This window comes from Pelodiscus sinensis, unplaced genomic scaffold (genome assembly GCF_049634645.1).
Source record: "Pelodiscus sinensis isolate JC-2024 unplaced genomic scaffold, ASM4963464v1 ctg124, whole genome shotgun sequence".
Classification (NCBI taxonomy): Eukaryota; Metazoa; Chordata; order Testudines; family Trionychidae; genus Pelodiscus; species Pelodiscus sinensis.
In genome coordinates this window covers 18,760-35,307 of record NW_027466050.1, presented here as the reverse complement: position 1 = coordinate 35,307, position 16,548 = coordinate 18,760, and the positions used below count along the sequence as shown (strand labels likewise).

At 63.4% G+C, this 16,548-nt stretch overlaps 1 protein-coding gene across 1 annotated transcript in view; it reads left to right on the top strand.

Moving 5' to 3' along the window:
* Window positions 1-431: 431 nt before the first annotated feature.
* Window positions 432-16,548, top strand: part of UIMC1 (ubiquitin interaction motif containing 1) — a 32,034-nt gene continuing 15,917 nt past the window's right edge. Inside the window, exons 1-2 of the mRNA XM_075918704.1 lie at window positions 432-692; window positions 11,904-12,055. Of these exons, the coding sequence (XP_075774819.1) occupies window positions 590-692; window positions 11,904-12,055 (255 nt within the window). The 5' untranslated portion in view covers window positions 432-589. The remainder of the gene's footprint in view (window positions 693-11,903; window positions 12,056-16,548) is intronic.

Genomic DNA, 16,548 nt, shown 5'->3' with positions numbered 1-16,548 from the left:
GAGGGGGACGGGAGGGCAGATGGGGGGGGGCTCCGGGCTGGGGGGGGAGGGCACACGGGGGGCTCGGGGAGGGGAGGGCAGACGGGGGGGGCCTCCGGGCTGGGAGGGGAGGGGAGGGGAGGGCAGACGGGGGGCTCCGGGCTGGGAGGGGAGGGGAGGGGAGGGCAGACGGGGGGGCTCCGGGCTGGGAGGGCAGATGGGGGGGGCTCCGGGCTGGGAGGGGAGGGGAGGGGAGGACAGACGGGGGGGCTCTGGGCTGGGAGGGGAGCGGAGGGCACACGGGGGGCTCCGGGCTGGGAGGGCAGGTGTGTCCCTAGAGAGACGAGCCGGAGGTACGCGGTGCAGCAGCTGTAGGCGGGGCACAGGTGACATCGCATCCCGCCCCGTGCCCTCCCGGAGCCGGCACCGCGTTGCGGGGCGCAGAGGAGCGGCGGCGGGGCGGCGGGGTGGTGCCCGAGCTGGGGAACCCAGCCTCGAACCGCTGCGCAGGCGCAGGGCCAACAGCTGGCAAGGGCGCCTCTCTGCCCGGGAGCAAGATGGCGGCGGGGGCGTCGCTCGGGATCGCGTAGGCACGGCCCCGCCATATTGGATGAGGGCACAGGGCAGCGAGGCCGCCGCGGCCAGCTTGGGTGTGGGCAGCGGGCTCGCGGAGCGCGGCGGGAGAGGAGCGGCCTGGGGAGCCGCGGGGCCCGGTGAGTAGCCCCCCCCGGCCGGAGCAGGGCGGGGCGGCTGGCAGTGCTGCCTAGTGGGCAGGGGGCGGGCCGCGGGGGCTCCCGGCAAGCGGGGGGGGCCGCACGCGACGAGCAGCCCCCCCGGGGCCCCGTTCCCGCGCTCAGCCTCGGTCCTGGGGGGCAGCGACTAGTGGTCACGGCACCCCAAGGGGGGGAGGGGCCAGCGGCTTTGCGGAAATCCCTTCCTTGGGCCGTGCCACCCCCCGCCCCCCCCATTACCGCCCCCCCGCCCCCGCCCTCAGTACCGCCCCCCGCCCCCATTACCGCCCCCGCCCCCCCGCCCCCGCCCCCCATTACCGCCGCCCCAACCCCCGCCCCCACCCTCAGTACCGCCCCCCCGCCCCCATTACCGCCCCCGCCCCCCATTACCGCCCCCCCAACCCCCGCCCCCACCCTCAGTACCGCCCCCCCGCCCCCATTACCGCCCCCCAACCCCCGCCCCCGCCCCCCATTACCGCCCCCCAACCCCCGCCCCCGCCCCCATTACCGCCCCCCGCCCTCATTACCGCCCCCCAACCCCCGCCCCCGCCCCCATTACCGCCCCCCGCCCTCATTACCGCCGCCCCCGCCCCCACCCCCATTACCGCCCCTCCACCCCGCCCCCCATTACCGCCCCCCCGCCCCCATTACCGCCCCCCAACCCCCGCCCCCGCCCCCCATTACCGCCGCCCCTGCCCCCACCCCCATTACCGCCCCTCCACCCCGCCCCCCATTACCGCCCCCCCGCCCCCCATTACCGCCCCCCAACCCCCGCCCCCGCCCCCCATTACCGCCCCCCAACCCCCGCCCCCACCCTCATTCCCGCCCCCCCGCCCCCATTACCGCCCCCCAACCCCCGCCCCCACCCTCATTACCGCCCCCGCCCCCCATTACCGCCCCCCAACCCCCGCCCCCACCCTCATTACCGCCCCCCAACCCCCGCCCCCACCCTCATTACCGCCCCCCCGCCCCCATTACCACCCCCCAACCCCCGCCCCCACCCTCATTACCGCCCCCCCGCCCCCATTACCGCCCCCCAACCCCCGCCCCCACCCTCAGTACCGCCCCCCCGTCCCCCATTACCGCCCCCCAACCCCCGCCCCCACCCTCAGTACCGCCCCCCGCCCCCATTACCGCCCCCCAACCCCCGCCCCCACCCTCAGTACCGCCCCCCCGTCCGCCATTACTGCCCCCCAACCCCCGCCCCCACCTCCGTTACCGCCCCCCCGCCCCCACCCCCCATTACCGCCCCCCCACCCCCCATTACCGCCCCCCAACCCCCGCCCCCACCCTCATTACCGCCCCCCCGCCCCCACCTCCGTTACCGCCCCCCCGCCCCCGCCCCCACCCCCATTACCGCCCCCCCGCCCCCCATTACCGCCCCCCCAGCCCCCACCTCCGATCTCGATTTTAATATTGTTAGCGATGGAGAATCTGCCTCGATCCTTGGCAAACGAGTGCATGTTAATTGCCCTCCCCGTGGGACAGCTAGGCCTTGCTACAGACGCGTGTCTGCCACCTTCTCCGTGCCAGAGCGCGGCCCCCATTGTCAAATAGCACAGGGCAGGCTAATCTTCCCTGAGCCTTCTCCGTGTGTCAACATCCTTCTTGGCCCGTGGGCGCTGGGGATGCCAACGGGTTTGTATGGGTAAACGTGTAACCGCTGGGTGTGCATTCGCACGCAGCTCCCGCCTGCCCCTCACACAGGAGTGTAACGTTCATACCGGGGTGGCTACCCCCGCATGCGGCTCTTCTCCCCTTTAAAGTGCGGCTCGTGAAGCTGCCCCTGCGCCCCTAGAAATGGCCCCCATGCTCACGGGGGCAGGGGAGCCGTCCGGTGCGGCAATTCAAAATGGGGAGCTCTTGCTTTTTTTTTTTTTTCTCTCAACAAAATGGGGGCCAGCATTTTCCCATTGCTGTCCCAGCTCTCTCCGCTGAATGGGCTGGCAGCCCCTGCTTTACGCTCACATCCCTAGTGACACCAGAGCTGGCCACAGGTTCCAGCAGCAGTAGCACCAGTGCCAAATCCAGAGGGAAAACAGCCTTTCTGCTCCCACTCAAGAGCCTGGTTGTGCCTCCATGGATGGCGTTCCTTCCCAGCCAGTGTTGTGCACACGCGTCCAGCTGATTCTCCGCCACAGTCCCAAATCTTCCACACGGAGTCCTCTGTGCTGTGACCAGGGCCTGTGCTTTGGCTCCTCGAGGTACCCACAAGCCGAATTACAACCAGTTTTGTGTGTTCCCAGGGACCAGAGCGTTCTGTCTTTCCTGGTCTTTGTTTCTCACGCCCCCAACTTTTGTGTCATGTGTAAAGCTGATCAGTGATTTTATGTCGTCTTGCTTGTCATTGAGAGAGCTGTTAAATAGGAACCGTTTCCTGCAAGCCCCCTGTGGGAAAGCCCTGCTTGGTAATGAGTCCCTGTTTCCAGCTGCGTTTTGAGACCGCCCGGGTAGCAGCTTTCTGCCCGTTTCATCTGCCAGGGTGAAGCTGTTGTTCCTGTTTGTTAATCCCAGCGTCACGTGGTGCCAAGTTAAATGCCATTCACAATTCTAAGCCTGTTACATCAACATTATTACATTTATCAGCCAAATCGCCATCTCGTCATGACGGGCATTATTATACTCCCAGCCTTTCCTTCCTCGTTAATCAACTGCTCCTGTGTCTTGTCCCAGATCAATGTCAGACTGACAGCCCGCAGCTACCCGGGTCCTCCCATTTCCCCTTTTGAAATATTGGCACCAGTCGCTTTCTTCTGGAGCTTCTCCCCTGCCAGGACGGAGTGGGACTGGCCCTCCGGCTTGTGCGCCAGCACTTTTGAAACCCTTGGATGCCAGTTCTCTGGCGCCTGCCTTTGTCGTTCCTGTGTACAATCCTGCCACGATCCTGTTGGAGTGGAAGGCATTTCATCAGCAACACCTGCTCTTCCCACATCGTCCGCCTTGCCCCAAATACCGCACTGAAATGCCTGTTGGGCCTTTGGCCTTTGCCCGTTATTCTGAGAATACTAAGGTGAGGGCTGCTTCCCTTCCGCATAGCCCCTGAGGCCCTTCCTCTCCAGCCTTGCGGCAAGGCTTGTTGCAGGGGTCAGCCAGGGGCGTGTGCTAAGGGACTTGCCCTGCTGCGGAAGGAGTGGGTGGGAAGTCCTTTATTTCCGCCTCCTGGTCTCCCGTTGCTGTGTCTGAGCCCGTGTCTGTGCTACTAGGCCTGGCCAGTGCACGCTGGGGGTGACTTTTGGCTGCTGCTCGGCATTGTGCATACTTGGTTGCTTGCTTCCTCGTGGTGCAGTCACCACAACGGCTGCATCACTAGAGACTGGTGCCCCAGGGAGGTTCCCCCGGGAGGTTCCCCCTGTGGCCTGTGCCGCGCTCTGGGACGCTGCCTTGTGGGATGTTTGCGGAGTGCTAGCCATGTGCCCAGGGCGCTAGGCACCATGTTCCCACCATGCAGCTTTCGGCATTCCTGATGCTTGCTCCAGCCTGACGTTTCCACCCTGGTTTTCAAATCTGCCAGTCCCATGTGTCACTCTCCAGGGTGCTTTGTGCCGTGCTGATGCTAATCCAGGAGGTGCGGTTCTCACCAAGTGCAGAGCCTGCGCAGTTCTGCTGCTCGGAGCAGGCAGCACAACGTTCAGGTGTAGGGACTGGCCCTGCTGGACACAAGGAATCCAAAGGCCAGGTTGTTACTCACCTCCCCCGGGAAGCGGGCCCGAGAACCAGGCACTGCCTGGGGAGATTGCATGGCCGTGCATTCTCCCAAGTGTGTGAGGCCGTGGGGACTGTTCCTCGTGGGAAGGTGCAGGGCGTGATGCAGAGAGCTGCAGCAGTACGGTTCCCTGAACTGCAGTGGGCTGACAGAGGGCACGCGTCCTGTTCTGGGCTTGCACCCCCGGCCACTGAGGGATACTTTCCCAGGGTCTCGCGAGCACTGGGGGCGACTGGGGTGCAGCACGTACCCGTGGGTGCTCAGGGAGGCATCTTTAAGAGCACAGGCCTTGTCAAGAAGCTGTGAGCAGGCACATTCGTCCCCAGCTGACACGTTGCCATTGGCAATGCTGAAATGCCAGGTAGGGTTCTGGGGGACCCCGCCACTCGAAGTGCCAAAGATCCGGCCAGCATCTGGCAGGTCCAGAATAGCTCTTGGATGTGCTTTTGGTAGGTTGAAGGGTCGCTGGCGCTCTTCCCACACGAGGCTGGATTGCAGATAGCCCCGGTAGTCTCCTGCATGCCGTGGACAGCGTAATCTTGGAGAGGCAAAGAGGGGCAGGCTGCTGCCAGGGCAGAGGTGCGGTGGGCCAGCTGTCGGCTGAATGGGAACAGCTGGAGAAGAGCCAGCTGAGGACCTACCCAGCCGAGGGAGGCTTTACCAAACCGTTTGTCCAGCCAGCCGCAATAGTGTTGTGACACCTTTAAGAAATAGCCTTGTGCGTGTGAACGATAGGGGTATAGTGCTGGGCGGAAACTGATAAACAGACTCTAGATCTCCAAAAATAGAATGCCATCCTGGGCAAAGAAACAGGAAGCAGAGTGCAAACGCCCCAGGTAAAACCAGTAGCCACGCAGGCTTGGTGAGCCAGACTTTAAAACCACAGCTCCAGATCCGAGTGCCATTTCAAAGGGGGGGCGGGCTGATTCCTCCGGCCACTTAGGCACTTAAAAGCCCTCGTTTTTGGTAGATAATGTGGCCACTGGAGTGGACAGAAGCCCTGTGTGTAATTCCTCAAGAACACTAAGCAAACGCTAGCCCAGCCGTTCCCAGCCTTTTCCAGATGGGGACCCATTTTGTCAATTCAGGAAGACTTGGTCACCCAGGGCAATTCAAACAATGTGTGAATGGCTCCTTAGGAGCCACCTGGCACCCCTTTGGAAATGCAGTGGGGACCCGTAGGTTGGGGCCCTGCTAGACTCTCAGCTCTGATAATAGGTTCGGACACTGTAAGTTACTTAAGGGACCCTGAAAAACCTGAGACAGCCACTCGTCCTGCAGCACCTTAGAAACTACCAACAGGCAGCTGGGATCCTGAGCCCGCTGCTTCCCGGGAGCCCCCAACGCCTGGGTGCCTAGTCCCTCGGGTGCTGCAGGACGAGTCGCTGGTTCTCAAGGTTTCTCAGTTACAGGCTGACTCGCTCTCCCCGCCCTCTGGCACTGTTGGGTGTCAGATGTTAATGTCTATTCTTACTCTGTTCCGAGCGGGCCTGCCTCCGCTTGGGGGTGGAGAGAGATCATCTGGGGTCTGTGTAGCAGCATGAGAGTGGCCGTGCGAGGTCAGACGAAAGCCGTCTAGCCCAGCAGCCTTCGGCCGTGGCCAGTGCCGGGTGCTTCAAGGGACCGAGTGACTCGCCCTGTCTCCCACTCCAGCATGGCATGGATCCCTGCTCATGCTGGCTCCTGGCCACGGAGGGACCCGCTCTCCAGGAGCGTAGCTGGCTCTCTTTGACCTCTGGCCTCGCTTTGGCCTTCTCGCTGGGATGCGCTGGTGGAGTTGATTAACTGATTAACCGATACACAAACGCTTATTGGCTAATGCTGTAGACCACCCCTCCCCCCAGTACAGGCTGACCAACAGCCCGGCTCAGTCCTGGCTCGTGCTGGGTGCTGGACCTACCCCGCTGCAGCTCTGCATTTCAGGTGTTAGGAGCCAGGCGGGCAGGCAGCCCGGCTCAGTTCCGGCATGTGCCGGGTCCGGGAGCTTAGCCCCCCACCCCCCAGACGGGCTGCTGCCGCCCTGCACTGCTGCTTCTGTGTCAGAGGTAGCAGCACAGGGCGACAAGCAGCCGGTCTGCGAGGGGAGCTGGTTTTTAAACTGGCTCCCCTTGCGGACCAGCTCCCGCCTGGCATCCTGCACTGCTGTCTCTGATCCAGAGGTAGCAGTGCGGAGAGACGGGGGCTCCTTGGGGGTCAGGCCCGTCGACTATACAATGGTGGAGGAACCAATAAGAATTCATGAGGTTAATCGACTAGTGAATTAACCGATATTTCACATCCCTACTTCACAACACCCCGGCAAAGAGTTCCACAGGTTGACTGTGAAGAAATACTTGGTTTTAAATCTGCTGCCTATGAATTGTGTTGAGTTCTTGTGTTATCCAAAGAAACACATAACACTTCAGTCTTTCCATTCAGGATTTCATAAACCGCCATCCCTTTTGCCCCTTTTTTGCACGCTGCAAAGTCCCAGCCTTTTGAATTCTCCTCAAACGGAACGTATTTCGTGCCCCATATCATCTGTGTCGCCCTTCTCTGGGCCTTTCCAATGCCAAGATAGCTTCTTTGAGACGGGGTGTCCACGTTCGCACACCGTTTCACGTGTGGTCGCCGCACGGCTGGCCAGAGGCAGCGTGATGTGTCACGCTGCCTGTGACGGCGCGTTGGGGGTTCCCCGTCTCCTGCACCCCGAAATGGCACAAACAGACTGCACCAGCCGGTGGAATAGAGGAAGTTTATTGCCTCTCCAGGTTACAGCACAGCACAGATGGAATCTGGTCACAGAGCTGGGCTAGGATGCCTCAGGCCCCCTTGAGATGGGGGAGACTGGGCCCCTAAACTCCAGCCCCTTTCCCTAGGCTGTCTCCTCCATGCTCCCAGACAGTAACTAACTACCTCTCTTCCAGCCCTGCCCCCCAGCCAGGGCAGCATCCCCCTTCCTTTGTTCCTCTCCATGGGGGGTGTCTGGTTCAACAAGTTTGGCATTACCTTTGCATAGTGGGGTTTTCCCTGCTGGGTCTTGCTCCAGACAGCAGGGGTCACCACAGCCCAGCAAGTACCCCCACTACGTCACACCGCCTTACCTCTTCCTTTGCTAATGGGCCTCAGTGTCCCTGCACAAGGAGATCTTGTTGGAGCACTGTCCTCACTGACCCCAGGTCTCTGTTGCGGGATCGGCACACGTCGGCCCTGTCACTCCTGTGCAGAGCCGGGATCCTCTTTTGCCACGAGCATTAGCTGGCGTTTCACTCGGAATCCCAGCGGCCGGCGTGCTGCCCCGTCTCCCGTGTTACGGGATCCCGCTGTAGCGCCTCGCAGCAGCTTTGGGTGGAACACCTTGAGTGATTCTTATTGTCTGCCTGCTTCCCCTTTGGGAATGTGCTGAGCAGCCCTGGCGTCGGCCCGGAGCCCTGGGCACCACTAGGTCCCTCTCCCCGTTCTCCTGCCCTTTGCTTCCTGTCTTGGAACTCGGGGCTCTTGGACCCCTGGCCCATGGGCCGCCTGTGTCCTGCGCCTTTAACAGCCAGGCCAGGCCAGGCATCCCGGCAGGGGCAGCAGCTAGTGTGGTGACAGTGCTGAACTAGGGACTGAATGGGAGAGGCTCCCCAACGCCCAAGCAATCCCTCTGCTCCCCCCAGAAACTTCCATACTTTTCCACCCCACCCCCAGGTTTCCTCCCAGGCTCCGTCCCTCACCCTCAGCTCCTCCGGTACCCGACTCCCCGCGCTGCGCTTCGGAGGGGGTGGGAAGTATGGCTCTGCACTAGGGGTGTGAAGGACTAGTTGCTCCCCGCCCCCCGCTGCCTCTGTCAGACAGAGGCGGAAAGGGGGGGGTATTTCAAAGCGGCAGCGCTGCTTGAAGCCTGGGCCAGACCCCGGCCCCATGTGGTTCTGCCGTTTCGAAATGCCGCCTGCAGCCCGGGGCCGGCTGGGATGTCCCCAGGCTGCACGTGGCGTTTCAAAGCTGCAGGGCCACGTGGAGCCCGGGGCCGGCTGGGATGTCCCCAGGCTGCACATGGCGTTTCAAAGCTGCAGGGCCACGTGGAGCCCGGGGCCGGCTGGGATGTCCCCAGGCTGCACGTGGCGTTTCAAAGCTGCAGGGCCACGTGGAGCCCGGGGCCGGCTGGGATGTCCCCAGGCTGCACGTGGCGTTTCAAAGCTGCAGGGCCACGTGGAGCCCGGGGCCGGCTGGGATGTCCCCAGGCTGCACATGGCGTTTCAAAGCTGCAGGGCCACGTGGAGCCCGGGGCCGGCTGGGATGTCCCCAGGCTGCACATGGCGTTTCAAAGCTGCAGGGCCACGTGGAGCCCGGGGCCGGCTGGGATGTTCCCAGGCTGCACGTGGCTTTTCAAAGCTGCAGGGCCACGTGGAGCCCGGGGCCGGCCGGGGATCCTCGTTCTCCTCGCTCAAAGACCGAGGCGTCCTATCAGCGAATCGAATAGTCTGCAAATGTGCATGGACTGCTCGATGAGTCGGTTAGTTGGTACCTAACGTCCTTACTCTGAACGGCAGCTCACGTCCGTTGCTCGCCTTCTGTAGGCATAGGCCTGTGAGGAGCCTGTCGCCAGAGGCGTTTCCTGCACCTGACGGGCGGGCGTGTGGAAATAAATAGCGAAAAGGATAGAAACTGGCGTGATTGGATTGTGGAGCCGTGGCGGGGAATGTGCAAAACTGCAGGGTTTGAAAATCCTGTGCCCAGAATCCCTACAGTTCTGGTGCAGGATCCCCCTAGGAGCAGGACTGGCGCCTGCCGTCCCTGCTGAGGTGCCTAACGCTCCCGGGGCTGCGGGATAATGATCAGCAGGCGTCTCCCGGCGTGCCGACTGCTCGTGCTCGTGCCAGAGGCTTGCTGTGGCCTTTGGGGGGAGCCTTTTGGCAGAGGGCAGCTTGACTTCACTGCTGGCTGGCAGCCAGGGCATGTGCCAGGCATGGGGCACGGCTTCTGGCTCTTGATCTCTGTCCCACCCCTGTCTTGGCACTGCTGTGCAGAGAGCGTCCGCGCTGTGCGGGCAAGCCAGGGCCTCTGCCCACAGCCAATTGGCTCTGAAAGCTGCCAGCTGGCATGGCTGCTCTGGTGTCCTGCGCGGGAATGCCAAGGCCGCCCGGCGGTCCGTGTCCGGGTGCTGGCGGGGGGAGGCAGGCTCCTGCTGAAAAGGAATGCCTGCTGAGCCCGGGAGGAGGCGCTGAGGGGAGTCTGCTCCCTGCGTGGGAGGCCAAGAAAGGAGAACAGCCGAGCTGCCCTGTGAGCCGCCCTGCGAGCTGCCCTGCCCTGCGGTCTGCCCTGCCCTGTGAGCCGCCCTGTGAGCCGCCCTGCCCTGCGAGCCGCCCTGCGAGCTGCCCTGTGAGCCGCCCTGCGAGCCGCCCTGCCCTGCGAGCCGCCCTGCCCTGCGAGCCACCCTGCGAGCTGCGCTACCCTGCGAGCCGCCCTGCCCTGCGAGCCGCCCTGCCCTGCGAGCCGCCCTGCCCTGCGAGCTGCCCTGCCCTGCGAGCCGCCCTGTGAGCCGCCCTGCCCTGCGAGCCGCCCTGCCCTGCGAGCCGCCCTGCCCTGTGAGCCGCCCTGTGAGCCGCCCTGCCCTGCGAGCCGCCCTGCCCTGCGAGCTGCCCTGCCCTGCGAGCTGCCCTGCCCTGCGAGCCGCCCTGCCCTGCGAGCCGCCCTGCCCTGCGAGCCGCCCTGCCCTGCGAGCTGCCCTGCCCTGCGAGCCGCCCTGTGAGCCGCCCTGCCCTGCGAGCCGCCCTGCCCTGCGAGCCGCCCTGCCCTGCGAGCCGCCCTGCCCTGCGAGCCGCCCTGCCCTGCGAGCCGCCCTGCCCTGCGAGCCGCCCTGCCCTGCGGTCCGTGTGAGCCGCCCTGCCCTGCGAGCCGCCCTGCCCTGCGAGCCGCCCTGCCCTGCGAGCCGCCCTGCCCTGCGGTCCGTGTGAGCCGCCCTGCCCTGCGAGCCGCCCTGCCCTGTGAGCCGCCCTGCCCTGTGAGCCGCCCTGCCCTGCGAGCCGCCCTGCCCTGCGAGCCGAGCCGCCCTGCCCTGCGAGCCGCCCTGCCCTGCGAGCCGCCCTGCCCTGCGGTCTGCCCTGCCCTGCGGTCTGCCCTGCCCTGCGAGCCGCCCTGCGAGCCGCCCTGCCCTGCGAGCCGCCCTGCCCTGCGAGCCGCCCTGACCTGCGAGCCGCCCTGCCCTGCGGTCCACCCTGCCCTGCGAGCCGCCCTGCGGTCCGTGTGAGCCGCCCTGCGAGCCGCGCTACCCTGCGAGCCGCCCTGCCCTGCGAGCCGCCCTGCGGTCCGCCCTACCCTGCGAGCCGCCCTGCGGTCCGTGTGAGCTGCCCTGCAAGCCGCGCTACCCTGCGAGCCGCCCTGCGGTCCGTATGAGCCGCCCTGCGAGCCGCGCTACCCTGCGAGCCGCCCTGCGGTCCGCCCTACCCTGCGAGCCGCCCTGCGGTCCGTGTGAGCCGCCCTGCGAGCCGCGCTACCCTGTGAGCGGCCCTGCGGTCCGTGTGAGCCGCCCTGCGGTCCGTGTGAGCCGCCCTGCGGTCCGTGTGAGCCGCCCTGCGAACCGCCCTGCCCTGCGAGCCGCCCTGCCCTGCGAGCCGCCCTGCCCTGCGAGCCGCCCTGCGGTCCGTGTGAGCTGCCCTGCAAGCCGCGCTACCCTGCGAGCCGCCCTGCGGTCCGTGTGAGCCGCCCTGCGAGCCGCGCTACCCTGTGAGTGGCCCTGCGGTCCGTGTGAGCCGCCCTGCGAGCCGCGCTACCCTGCGAGCCGCCCTGCGGTCCGTGTGAGCCGCCCTGCGAGCCGCGCTACCCTGCGAGCCGCCCTGCGGTCCGTGTGAGCCGCCCTGCGAGCCGCGCTACCCTGCGAGCCGCCCTGCGGTCCGTGTGAGCCGCCCTGCGAGCCGCGCTACCCTGCGAGCGGCCCTGCGGTCCGTGTGAGCCGCCCTGCGAGCCGCGCTACCCTGTGAGCGGCCCTGCGGTCCGTGTGAGCCGCCCTGCGAGCCGCGCTACCCTGCGAGTCGCGCTACCCTGCGAGCCACCCTGCGGTCCGTGCAAGCCGCCCTGCGAGCCGCGCTACCCTGCAAGCCGCCCGGTGAGCCGCCCTGCGGTCCGCATGAGCCGCCCTGCGGTCCGTGTGAGCCGCCCTGCGAGCTGCGCTACCCTGCGAGCCGCCCTGCGGTCCGTGTGAGCCGCCCTGCGAGCCATGCTACCCTGTGAGCCGCCCTGCGGCCCGTGTGAGCCGCCCTGCGAGCCGTGCTACCCTGCGAGCCGCCCTGCGGTCCGTGTGAGCCGCCCTGTGAGCCGCCCTGCGGTCCGTGCGAGCCGCCCTGCGAGCCGCGCTACCCTGCGAGCCGCCCTGCGGTCCGTGCGAGCTGCCTTGCGAGCTGCGCTACCCTGCGAGCCGTGTGAGCCGCCCTGCGGGAAGCGTGGCTCGGACAGCGCGCCGCTCGGGGTAGCTTGCTGGCAGTAGCCGAGCTGGAGGCTGCGAAGGGAAGCCAAGCTGCCTCTCTGTCTTGCAGAGTGCGGGATGCTGAGGAGGAAGAAGCCCGCGGAAGGCCCCGATCCGAAGGGCCCGGCCGGGGAGGAGGAAGAGCAGAGGGTCCCGCTCCACGCCAAGAAGAAGCGCAGTTTTGTGGATGCCTTCATTGTTATATCTGACAGCGACGGAGAGGTCAGTGTGCACTCCCAGAACCAGCCGCCTTGTGCCCCACTGCCCTCAGCTGACTCCATCCCCTTTGGCCTCTCATTGGCTGGGCCGCTCATTTCCCGGGACTTGTAACCCATCAAACCTGTCCCACCAGAATCTGCCGCCTGCTTGTAGTCGCTTCCCCCCTTCGGCCCCTTGCAGCCGGTTGATGGGCATCCAGGTCACAAGTGAGCCCCAAGCCCTGCGGTCCGACCGTGCGCTGGGTCAGGTGTGAGGCGCTCGGCCGGCCGAGGGAACCGCCTTGCTCGCAGTGCTCGGCGCCGACTGATAGCGGCGTGTGCGGGACAGCGCCAGAGCCTGCAGGCCTGAACTCCTCCGGGCCTGCTCGGGAACATGGGCCCCTTGTGCATGATAAGGCCCTGCCGTGCCCTGCCCTGCCCTCCTGTGCCCTGCCCTGCCCTCCTCTGCCCTGCCCTGCCCTGCCCTGCCCTCCTGTGCCCTGCCCTCCTCTGCCCTCCTGTGCCCTGCCCTGCCCTCCTGTGCCCTGCCCTGCCCTCCTGTGCCCTGCCCTCCTGTGCCCTGCCCTGCCCTCCTGTGCCCTCCTGTGCCTTGCCCTGCCCTCCTGTGTCCTGCCCTGCCCTCCTGTGCCCTCCTGTGCCCTGCCCTGCCCTCCTGTGTCCTGCCCTGCCCTCCTGTGCCCTGCCCTGCCCTGCCGTGCTGTGCCCTGCCCTGCCGTGCTGTGCCCTGCCCTGCCCTGCCCTGCTGTGCCCTGCTTGCCTTGGCTCTGCCCGTGATTCGGCAGCTCAGGCTGCTCTGAGGATTGTCCGGTGTTAAGGAGCATTTCCGTTCACTTGGACACGGTGGCTCTCGCATCGGGCGCCCACCTGCAGCAGCTGTCCTGCGGATGAGGCAGTGAAGGCGGGAGGAGGGAAAAGGCCTGGCAAGCAGGAGCACCGCGCTGCAGAGCCGGCTGCGTCTGCGCTGCACCCTTCTCTCGAGACAAGCTCCTTTTGAAGCCGAGCGCTGTTCTGAACCGTCCCTCGCGCCTCGCGGGGGCAGGCTTCCCGGCCCGTCAGGACAGCGCGCCCCATTTCGAACGCAATCTAGAAATCCCAGAGGCGCTGTCAGGACTCGGAAAACGTGATTTGGGGATAACGGCTATCCCCTGCCCTGGCGCCGCTGTCTGCACGCACCCTAACGGAGCGCTCGCCCCCTGCCAGACATCGCTCAGGCAGTGAGAGGGCGTGGGCTGTGCGCTGAGCGCTCAGATGTCCGCTGTGTCACTGGCCGTCAGCGTGAAGCCGGAAAGGAAACCTGAACCCAACTGCAGTAAGAGATATTGACCGGGCCTGTCATTGTCCAGAACAATTCGCCCATGGGTACGGCACTGGCCGAGCATGCGGCCACCCCCCGCAGGTACGGCGCTGGCAGAGCGTCTCCCTCCCCCTCCCAGCCCGTAGGTACAGCGCCGGCCGAGCACGCGGCCCCCCCCCCCCGTAGGTACAGCGCCGGCCGAGCACGTGGCCACCCCCGCAGGTACGGCGCTGGCAGAGTGTCTCCCTCCCCCTCCCAGCCCGTAGGTACAGCGCCGGCCAAGCATGCGGCCCCCCCCCCGTAGGTACAGCGCCGGCCGAGCACGTGGCCACCCCCCGCAGGTACGGCGCTGGCAGAGCGTCTCCCTCCCCCTCCCAGCCCGTAGGTACAGCGCCGGCCGAGCACGCGGCCCCCCCCCGTAGGTACAGCGCCGGCCGAGCACGTGGCCACCCCCCGCAGGTACGGCGCTGGCAGAGCGTCTCCCTCCCCCTCCCAGCCCGTAGGTACAGCGCCGGCCGAGCACGCGGCCCCCCCCCCCCGTAGGTACAGCGCCGGCCGAGCACGCGGGCCCCCCCCCCCCCCGTAGGTACAGCGCCGGCCGAGCACGCGGCCCCCCCCCCCCCCGTAGGTACGGCGCTGGCCGAGCACGCGGCCCCCCCCCCGTAGGTACAGCGCCGGCCGAGCACGCGGCCCCCCCCCCCCCGTAGGTACAGTTCCAGCAGAGCTCAGCCCCCCTCCCCCCCGTAGATACAGCGCTGGCAGAGCGTATGGGGTGTGCTTTAAAGGAGGCGTGGGCTGGTAAAAGAAGAGCTTTCCCTGAGCTCCAGCAGGGGGCGCACGTCTCGCGTGCTAAGAGAAGGGCAGATTGTGTGTGGCCTTGTGGAGCTGCCAGGGCCCGTCCCAGCGCTGCACGGCCTGTTCCCAGCCATTGCAGGGCACGCGAGAGGAGAGTGCTGAGCAGCCAGTGGGCCCCGGACGATCGAGGTGCTGAGGAGCGCCCCGAGTCATTGCGGAGAAGCGAAATGAGTTCTTGCTTCAGCCCTCATGGCTGACGGTGCTGGGGAGGGTCCCAACCCGGAGCTGTTCTTTGGAGGTGACCAGTGTGAGGAATTGTCCTGGATTGAGGTGTCATTAGAGGAGGGTTTGGAACAAATGGATAAACTAACAGTAACAAGTCTCCGGGACCGGATGCATTCACCCGAGAGTCCGGGAAGAACTCACATGGGAAATTGCTGAGCTGTTAGCTGCAGTTTGTAACTTACCCTTTAAAGCAGCTTCTGTTCCCAATGACTGGCAGACAGCTAATGTAACAGCAGTATTTGAAAAGGGCTCTAGAGGCGATCCTGGCAATTACAGACCGGTCAGGCTAACGTCAGTACCGGGCAAATGAGTTGAAACAATAGTAAAGAATAAAATTGTCAGACACATAGAAGAACAGAATATGTTGGGTAAAAGTCAACATGGTTTCTGTAAAGGGAAATCCTGTCTTACTAATCTATTAGAGTTCTTTGAAGGGGTCAACAAACATGCGGACAAGGGGGATCCAGTGGATGTAGGTGCTTAGATTTCCAGAAAGCCTTTGACAAGGTCCCTCCCTAAAGGCTTTTATGTGAATTAAGTTGTTATGGGATAAGTGGGAAGAGCCTTTCATGGACTGAGGGCTGGTTAAAAGGCAGGAAACAAAGGGTAGGAATAAATGGTAAATTTTCAGATTGGAGAGGGGTAACTAGTGGAGTCCCCCAAGGGTCAGTCCTGGGACCAATCCTGTTCAACTTATTCATAAATGATCTGGAGAAAGGGGTAAGCAGGGAGGTGGCAAAGTTTGCAGACGACACTAAACTGCTCAGGGTAGCTAAGACCAAAGCAGACTGTGCAGAGCTTCAAAAAGATCTCGCCAAACTGAGTGACTGGGCAACAAAATGGCAAATGAAATGTAATGTGGATAAGTGTAAAGTAACGCACATCGGGAGAAATAACCCCAACTAGACACACAATATGATGGAGGCTAATTTAGCTGCAACTAATCAGGAAAGAGATCTTGGAGTCATCGTGGACAGTTCTCTGAAGACGTCCACGCAGTGTGCAGCAGCGGTCAAAAAAGCAAACAGGATGTTAGGATCATTAAAAAAGGGGTAGAGAATAAGACGGAGATATCTTATTGCCCTTATATAAATCCATGGAACGCCCACATCTGGAATACCGCGTACAGATGTGGTCTCCTCATCTCAAAAAAGATATTTTCTCATTAGAAAAAGCTCAGAAAAGGGCAACAACAATGCTGAGCAGTTTGGAACAGGTCCCATATGAAGAGAGATTAAAAAGACTTGGACTTTTCAGCTTAGAAAAGAGGAGACTGAGGGGGGATATGACAGGTCTATACAATCATGAGAGGTGTGGAGAAAGTGAATAAGGAAAAGTTATTTACTTGTTCCCATTTATTTACGGTTCTAAATCCTGCTGGAAAGGGATAGCAAGTGGAGTTCCGCAAGGGTCTGTTTTGGGACCCGTACTGTTCAATATCTTCATCAATGATGTAGATATTGGGATAGAGAGTACGCTTATTAAGTTTGCAGATGATACCAAACTGGGTGGGGTTGCAACTTCTTTGGAGGAGAGGGACATAATTCAAAATGACCTTAGCAAGTTAGAGAAATGGTCAGAGGTAAACAGGATGAGGTTTAATAAAGAGAAATGCAAAGTGCTCCACTTAGGAAGGAACAATCAGTTCCATACATACAAGATGGGAAGCGACTGTCTAGGAAGGAGCATGGCGGAAAGGGATCTAGGGGTCATAGTGGACCACAAGTTGAATATGAGTCAACAGTGTGATGCTGTTGCAAAAAAAGCAAATATGATTCTAGGTTGTATCAACAGGTGTGTTGTAAGCAAAACTCGTGAAGTCATTCTGCCGCTCTACTCTGCACTAGTTAGGCCTCAGCTGGAGTACTGTGTCCAGTTCTGGGCGCCACATTTCAAGAAAGATGTGGAGAAATTGGAAAGGGTACAGAGAAGAGCGACAAGAATGATTAAAGGTCTAGAGAACATGACCTATGAAGCCAGGCTTCATGAACTGGGCTTGTTTAGTTTGGAAAAAAGAAGATTAAGGGGGGACATGATAGCGGTTTTCAAATATCTAAAAGGGTGTCACAAGGAGGAAGGAGAAAATTTGTTCCTCTTGGTTTCTGAGGACAGGACAAGGAGTA